The 9098-nt window shown below is 41.8% G+C and overlaps 1 protein-coding gene across 1 annotated transcript; it reads left to right on the top strand.

Annotated features, from left to right (window-relative positions):
- Nucleotides 1–1728: 1728 nt before the first annotated feature.
- UPK3A (uroplakin 3A) lies at nt 1729–8518 on the top strand. The gene is made up of 6 exons (XM_073567670.1): nt 1729–1887; nt 2958–3095; nt 4712–4928; nt 5024–5103; nt 5691–5823; nt 7148–8518. Exons 1-6 carry the CDS (start codon nt 1830–1832, stop codon nt 7278–7280), a joined length of 759 nt encoding a protein of 252 aa, XP_073423771.1. The 5' UTR covers nt 1729–1829; the 3' UTR covers nt 7281–8518.
- Nucleotides 8519–9098: the final 580 nt, after the last annotated feature.

The following is a 9098-nucleotide window of genomic DNA, read 5'->3' as shown; positions in this document are numbered from 1 at the left end:
CTAGTCCCTGGTGGTCTAGTGATGCAGTGCCCAGTCCCTGGTGGTCTGGTGGTGCAGTTCCCAGTCCCTGGTGGCCTAGTAATGCAGTGTCGTGTCTGGTGGTCTAGTGGTGCAGTGTCCAGTCCCTGGTGGTCTAGCGGTGCAGTACCCAGTCGCTGGTGGTCTAGTGGTGCAGTGCCCGGTCCCTGTTGGTCTAGTGGCACAGTTTCCAGTCCCTGGTAGTCTAGTGGCGCAGTTTCTAATCCCTGGTGGTCTAATGGTGCAGTTCCATGTCCCTGGTGATCCGGTGGTAGGTCTTCTTTAGATTACTATGAGCCTAGTAATATGTGACCTCAAAATGTTAAGGTTTCGAACAGGAGAAAGGAAATGCTCTCAAAACTACACTTTGGACCTGTTCCATCAAGTTAGCAAAAAAAAATACGAAAAACTATTTTTCGCTATTTTCTTTTTTTCACATTAGCTACTAACACAATAGAGTGTATAGGAAAGTTTGAAGCTGTGTAAACTAAGGACAACACATTTTTCTAACGATGCGGAAAAACTGGATGCTTTACAACAACCAGCGGAACGGACCCGCCGCCTCCGGACGAACCACATTCCACCAGCCCACCTGAAACTCCACAGCACAATGCGAGAGGAGCCGATCATTTGTATGATAAAGGCCCTGATCAAATAAACAAGAATCACCGTACATGTCACCCAAAACTCAGGATCTAAAAGAAGTGGAATGGTAGGTGGGTGATACATGACTAAGAATAGGGCGAGTAGTGCCGCCATATGGTGCTCTGTTCAGTGCCGTATATGGAAGATATAGGAAATGTGGGCAAATCATGGGAAAACCGTGATTGAACACATAGTGCACCATTACTACCGCATGCGTATGCTCACTATGCGGTAGAGCGCAGCACACATATACTTCACAGGACGGTGGTATTGCGAGAACAAGAATATGTGTGTGGTTTTATACAAAATCGCAATTTATGCAATTTTGATATTTATTTTTTCTTAGTATTTTTCACTTTTTCTAAGCGGATCCTAGAAAATTCTATAAAAAAAAAATCAAAAGGCTAAAAAAACAAAATAAAAAAATTAAGCTTAAAATAATTTAAAAAAAATCTATAAAACAAATTAAAAACTTAAAAAAAATTCTATAAAAAATAGAAATAAAATTAAAAAAAATTGAAAAATTTTAAGAAAAAATTCTACTAAAAATACGTTTGGAAGAGAGAACTCTCCATAAACACTCTAAAAAAAAGAATTCAGCATTTTTGGCACCCTCAAAAAAAGTATGTGCGGTCAGCCTCAGACCTCGTTCACACATCCGTTTTCCGTGCGGCCTGTGATGCTCTGTGGGGCCCCGTTCACATGTCCGTGATTTTTCGTGGACAGAGTGGTGCGTAGAAGATTGTGATCCGACGGTCGACTCAAAATTGGCACGTACAAAAAATCCAACGGCATCCCGGACCGTCAGAAAGGAGAAAGTGGAGAAACTCTTCATTTTCCTCCAAGTATAAAAAACTTTTGCCACTTTTTGAAAACTTTCATCCCAAAAAAAAAAAAAAAATCATTTTTTTTTTCTTTTTTCCATACGTGTAAAAATCGGACATCTGAATGAGGCCCAACGCATTGCTGGCATTTAGGATACCCAGATTTTGATATGTCACACCTACACCTTTTTTTTTTAGGCAGTCTGTGATTGGCTGGAGGTGATGGGCCGAGCCAGCAGCGGTGGGTGGGCCAGTACACACCTGCAGGACATTTCCCATGCGGTGGAGTCAGGACTTCAGCTGCTGATCTGGACACAGGTTTCCTGTGGCTGCTCGTGAGTTATGGGGGTCTGGAGGTGTTTGCTTGTCTTTGGGGTCGCCCTGTTGCAGAATGATTTGGGTAAGTGACTCTTATGGGTTTCTTAGGTGCCTGATCTCATTCTGTAGATACAGATGTAGCAGAGCTGAGCTGCACCCAGCGGATTGTTCAGCTTTGGAACGGAATGTTGGACTTCTTTGGATTTCCTGCCTAATGAAACCCTCTGGGATCTGGCTGCAGCTTCAAATCACACAATCGGCTCTGCTACATTTGTGCGTGCATGGAGATGGATGATCATCAGGTGGACTGATAAGATTGGTGCTATGCATCAACGTTTATATTGGGGCGACTTTGGATGAAGCATGGAGCAAGTGAATGGCATCGCAACCTGCAAGAGTTGCAAAAAAAAAAACCCAGAAATTAAATTTTTTTTTTTTTTTGATAATTCTTAATCTTTCACAATCTCTGCTGCCTGTCAGTGAATGGTAACATTCATGCTTACACTGAAACCTAAACATGACTCTGTCCAAACTGCTGAAAGTGATACACTGTAACGAGCCCTGCAGCTGTGAGCTGGACTAGATGATTCCCCCCCCCCCCCTTCAAAAAAAATGTCCAGATTGTCTACACCCCTTCTGGAGTGGAGCTCTTACATAAATCCATGTAGATGGTGAAATTTAGGAGGAATGTGAGTGTCATGAAAAGCACAAAATTTGGAAAAAGTTGCAAACTTAGTTTTGTTTTTTGTTTTTTTTGTTCTGGAAAAATGGCAAATAAAAATATCCTGGAGGGTTTTATGTGCAGATTGGTGAGTAAGGTTGAGCTGCAATACCATATGCAACCTGTGGACTGGTGTGGTGCTGGTTTTGGAGGAAGTGTCTTATTTTTCTAATCCTGGACAAGCCTTCAGTTTTACACTATGTCCCATCTATTTACGTCTGAGAACTGTTTTGGAGCGGGGAGGCAGAGGTGGATGATGTTGGTCTTGCAGCCATAAATTAACAGGGGGGTGGTGTAAGTCCGATCTGAGGTTTGTAGGAAGAAATGATCCTGCAGGATAGACTCTGTAGAATGCTTTTTAGGTTTGTTGTAGTTTTGAATGGAGTCTGAAACTGAGTGGGCAAATTATTCATGATCACTCTAATTTCTAGCTCACGCCGTGGCGCCTTTATTGTGCCGCTCCAGTGTCTGCAACATCAATCCAACCCAGAATACCGTCACCTTAGAGAGGCCCTACTGCTTCTATACAAAGACCGCGGACAAAGTCGCCTTATACGTAGTGATGAACTGTAAGTGCAAAAGCTGCCTTATATTCTGTGTATGGAAATGTCCAGGAAACAAGCGGGACGGTATATACTGATGACGGACTATACTGGTGTCAGATTTAACTCTACTAACATCACCCATATGCTATAATACTGCCCCTATGTACAAGAATATAACTACTATAATACTGCTCCTATGTACAAGAATATAACTACTATAATACTGCCCCTCTGTACAAGAATATAACTACTATAATACTGCTCCAATGTACAAGAATATAACTACTATAATACTGCTCCCAATGTACAAGAATATAACTACTATAATACTGCTTCTATGTACAAGAATATAACTACTATAATACTGCTCCTATGTACAAGAATATAACTACTATAATACTGCCCCTATGTACAAGAATATAACTACTATAATACTGCCCCTATGTACAAGAATATAACTACTATAATACTGCCCCTATGTACAAGAATATAACTACTATAATACTGCCCCCTATGTACAAGAATATAACTACTATAATACTGCCCCCTATGCACAAGAATATAACTACTATAATACTGCCCCTATGCACAAGAATATAACTACTATAATACTGCCCCCTATGTACAAGAATATAACTACTATAATACTGCCCCTATGCACAAGAATATATCTACTATAATACTGCCCCCTATGTACAAGAATATAACTACTATAATACTGCCCCTATGTACAAGAATATAACTACTATAATACTGCCCCTATGTACAAGAATATAACTACTATAAGGGTGTGTGCAGACGCTGCGGATCAATCCGCACGGATTTAGCAAAAACCGCAGGTCAAAAGACCTGCGGATTATCTGCGGTTTGGTGCTGCGGATTCACATCTCCACAATGGTGGAGATAGGAACCCGCTGCGGATTCCGCAGAAAGAATTGACATGTCACTTCTTTCTGCGGTTTCAAAATCGCAGCAAATCCGTGCGGATTTTTCCGCAACGTCTACACAGCGTTTTTTTTGTTACCATTCATTTGAATGGTACTGTACACCGCAGCTAAAACTGCTGCGGGTCTGCAGCGGCCAAAACCGCTGCGGAAACGCAGCGGAATCCGCAGCGTGTGCACATACCCTAATACTGCCCCTATCTATGAGAATATAACTGCTATAATACTGCCCCTATGTACAAGAATATAACTACTATAATACTGCCCCTATCTACGAGAATATAACTAATACTGCCCCCTATGTACGAGAATATAACTACTATAATACTGCCCCCTATGTACAAGAATATAACTACTATAATACTGCCCCCTATGTACAAGAATATAAGAATTATAATACTGCTCCTATGTACAAGAATATAACTACTATAACACTGCCCCCTATGTACAAGAATATAACTACTATAATACTGCTCCTATGTACAAGAATATAACTACTATAATACTGCTCCTATGTACAGGAATATAACTACTATAATACTGCCCCTATGTACAGGAATATAACTACTATAATACTGCCCCTATGTACAGGAATATAACTACTATAATACTGCCCCTATGTACAGGAATATAACTACTGTAATACTGCCCCATGTGCAAAAATATAACTAGTATGTTGCGATTTGTTTCTTTAAGCTGCTGTGAGCCAGCAACTAGCGCTGGCCAGTACCTACTTCACGACAAATGGTGGAAGTACAGGTCCGTATGTAGCTGATACTATTGCAAATCCTGAATGTGCTGAGAACCCCACCACCGCTGATGTTGAGAGATACGTCTACCGCGTGGGCAGTAATGTGAACTGCTTCAATAGCGCATACTGCAATGGACCTCTTGCCAACAACACGGTTTACAGGTATTCACAAATTCAAGTAAATGGGGCTGAGTTACAGTACCAAACACTACCTACTTACAAGGGTGGCGCTGTTACAGTTTTTTTTTTTTTTTTAGGTTTAAGTATGCATTTTACGATGCAGGTAATGGATTGCTGTTCGAGTCAGATTGGTCGGCTCCAATCACCACTAAGCAAGGTAAGCATTAAGATCACTGTGTGCGGTAATGGCAGATCCCTATGATCGATGTGATCTTTGATCGCTGACTTGCTTGCGACGAGATCTGATGCTAATAAATCCTAAGTCAATCATGCTCACTTACGACCAGTGACCACCTCCAATCATTGAGAGGGTTTTGTACAAAAGATAAATTGTGCAATAGTTCTCTCATACGGTTGTAGTATTGTTTGGCGGATGTTGGCTGCTTACACCAGGCAACAATCGGGAATGATTATTTCTATGGTCGATGGGATGATCATTGCCCGGGGGGGGGAGAGAAGAAAAAAAAAGTGTTGTCTCCTGTTGACTCAGTTTAACTCTCCAGTTGGCCATGATCTCTAATCTGAGCAATTTCCCTACACTGCCTCCGCAGGACAAGTGAGGTATTACACAGTTCACATGCAAATCCACTGAGCTGTACCTAAACATGCTGAGACCTCCAGACTGAGGGATTTCTTTTTAGCCATCATGGAAAGCTGCTACTAATAGGGGTCTGACAATCAATGAATGGTATTACTTAACCCCGCCCCTCTTCTTTTTTTTTTTTTCTTTTTTTTTTAATTTAGGAGTATCTTCAACCAACATAGACACCTGGCCCGGTAGAAGAAGCGGTGGGATGATTGTCATCACCTCCATTCTTAGCGTGTTGACCTTCTTCGTTTTGGCAGGTCTGGTGGCTGCGATAATTACTTATTTCATGTGAGTATATGGCTGGCATAGAAATCATGGGGTGCCAAATGGAAGTGAGTAGCCCAAGACTAACAATTGGTGGGTGGATTCTTGTATAATTTCCATAACTAGCCAAAGTGGCTGAATTTGCCAATTGTCTAATATCCAAACACTTCCGGGGATGGACAGAAAGGTCAAAGTTTTTAAGCCGAAGGCTGTCATGTTTATGGCTATTCTTAGTCTCGGGTTTAATCTAGTTGCCCAGTTCTTACTGACGACTAGCTTTTGTAGAAAGAAGTTTAGATGGAGGACCAACTAAGGAGACCTCAGAATTGGCTCGCTCAACTGGGTTCTGATTCTCTGTGGTCCAAATATGAGGTTGCCACACAACATGTCAATATTACACAAATCTGATTACTAACGCCTCCTGTACTTGTATTGGATAGATTAGGGTCACCTGAAGCAAGCTTGGACTTTGTCTTGGTTGGTTCTCCACCTAAACTTCTTTCTACAAAAATCTGACTTCTATGGCCCATAGTATGTAATCAAATTTTTGTAGATTAGGTGAAGTCAAAGTCCGCGCTCTCTCCAGTGACCTAAATCTGTGAGATGTGAGAATAGCAAGTCATATAGCAGGTATAAGCATAGACATGGACTACTTTGGCCTTGGTCATCAGATTTATATATTTACTGAGAAATGCTCCTATATTTGTATCACATGGATTTAGATCGCTGAAGCCACCTAAGACTTGAGGTCTCCTTTGTTGGTTCTCTTCCTAAACTTCTTTCTACAAAAATCTGATTACTACACCCACTGTATATAGATGTTAACCAAGTAGTCTTCAATAATGTCTACATACGGTGGATGTAGTAATCAGATTCTTGTAGATCTTTCGGTGGAGCATCTACTTGGCAGATCTCAATATCAAAGCTCCATTCCATGACCCCATGTGTGGCACAAATACAGGAGGTTGTCGGTAGACGCTACAAAAATCTGATTACTAAAGCCAAAGTATCCTGTGTATACAGGCACCCGCTACATGACCTACAGGAGTATTTGTACCGCAAAGATTTAGGTCATTGAATTGAGGTCTACATAGTTGGTTCTCCACCTAAACTTTTCTCCAAAAATCTGATTACTAAAACAGTAGTTGTCCTTTGTTCCCCTTTTCAGAAGCTTAATCTACCGACATACTGCATGACCGCTTCCTACAAAAGGCCGTCACGATAATGAAAACTTACAAATTTCGGTCGTGTCTTGCCAGTCTCCTCCTGTTATTAATGAGATTTTTCTATAAAAATGCTGGAACCATTAACGAAAGCTTCTGTTTTGATCTATTCTTCTTCCAAACAGGTCTCCGACAAAAGAACTGGAACCTACAAGACACGAAAGCCGGATTGGTCATGCTGTGCCGCAGAGTCTGGAAGGAGGAGCTACTGCCGTCGAGGGCGGTGAACGCTACTCTACCACCAACATGCAATCCTGAAGAAGCTCTGCAAAAAGAACTGATGAGCTGCATTTTATGAAGTCATGAATTAAATGCAGACTGTCTGATTTCAAGTTGGAGGGAGGAGGGGGTGGCGGAGATCGTCGATTACTGGGGTTTTGTTGTATCCTATGACTGATGTGGCTAATGAAAATTTAATGAGGTTTGAGATTTTAATATTGGTTACCCATGCGTATCAATATTAAGTAGGTAGGGGTCCAACTCCACTGGGGTCGCAACAGTCCATTGAGCAATATGGCCTCTTCATTACTTACTCCATACATCTCATAGTGGCGGAGCTGGGTATTGCAACACTATTCAATTGAGCTGTGAAGACATTTAGGCTGGGGTTGGGTGGTGACTTTGGCCACAACACATCACGCTGCTGACAATCACTCTGACCAGCTTCGCTCGGCACCCTTCGGGTCACAATGCGACCACCTACATTACACGGGGCGATCTTCTAGCTGTGAGACCTGTGTGGCCATCAGTCACTGTCTACCCTCCCATCAAGCGGGAGCGATGTGCCTCCTTTGCTCAGTTAATGGGCAGATGTACTTTGAGTTTGTCACACCCCCCCCCCCCCCAATCTATCCTAAGGATAGAATATTAAAAACCTGGAAAACCACATTTTAAAGGGAGTTGTCTGGGAGAACCATGGCTGCTTTCTTCTAGTAGCAACCTATTATGTGCCCATGTGATGTTCCTGGTATTTGTGCTATGACTTGATCTGAGCTGTAATACCACAAACTACCTCTAGGCATGTGTGGTGCTGTTTCTGGCCAATTTTTTTTTTTTTTTTTTGTATTGAACAATCCCTTTAAATGTTACATTTTCACAAATTGAGCTCTTGCGACAAGTACAAGGCTGCCTGTTTTCAGTACAGATTGTATCCCCCCCTCTTGCCTCATAGGACCACACTTTCATGCCAATATTGGTTTTCTAAGGAACAGATTCAGATACTGGAGGCAATGCTTGGTCAGTAAAGGTGGTTTTTGTTTATTTTTTTTACAAGATCTGTAATGGCCGCCCCTTTCTTTACACAACTCCTGACTAAATCTTGAGACATGAGATCCCTGACTTCTTGTACTTGCCTACTGCCCTGTGTGTTATAGTCAAACTTTAGAGACATTGTAAAGTTGGAAAAGTATTAGAGGCTTCTATGGCTGAAGTGGTTTTTAAGGAAATTGTAATTTTTTTTTTTTTTTTTTTCTAAATAAAATGTTTTGTGTAAGTGATCAGTCTTGGATGTAACTATATAAAAAGAGGAAAAAAAAATTCAGAGCTCAATCTCAAGTTTTGATAATAAATATCAAGCTGCTAAAAAAAGGGTCCTGGGTTCTGTTATATCACCACCTGCATAGGGCGTGATGGGTGGTCTGAAGGTGAACACTCAAGACATCGGCATCTAACTCGCGCTTACTGGAAGCACTTTGCAAATCCTAACTATCGGTGACCCCCGTTAGGCCTGTTTCACATTTCCGTATTTTGACGGCCAGCTAAATCCGCCAGAGCCATTAAAAACGGATCAGTCTCTGTCGTGTGAGAAACTTATGTCGACGGATCCGCTGGAGTTGCTTGCGGGGGAAATTTGAAGGAACCGCGGAAGAGAATGAAAATATATATATTCTTCCGGGCATGCTCAGTGTAAAAATGCGGATTCGTTGCCGGATTCCGTCAAAAAACGGTAGGCAATGGATCCGACGTCATTATGAATGGCGGATCCGTTGCTGTCCGCTATCTTGACGCAGCCAAAAAAAGCTTCATTGCCCGTCCACTGAAGTCAGCGGACACCAAAATTTTGGTAGATCCGTCAAA

Source organism: Dendrobates tinctorius, unplaced genomic scaffold (genome assembly GCF_039654945.1).
Source record: "Dendrobates tinctorius isolate UK_male_01 unplaced genomic scaffold, ASM3965494v1 ptg000020l, whole genome shotgun sequence".
Lineage (NCBI taxonomy): Eukaryota > Metazoa > Chordata > Amphibia > Anura > Dendrobatidae > Dendrobates > Dendrobates tinctorius.
Note: the sequence above shows the minus strand (reverse complement) of the source record. Positions and strands in the feature narration are given on the sequence as shown.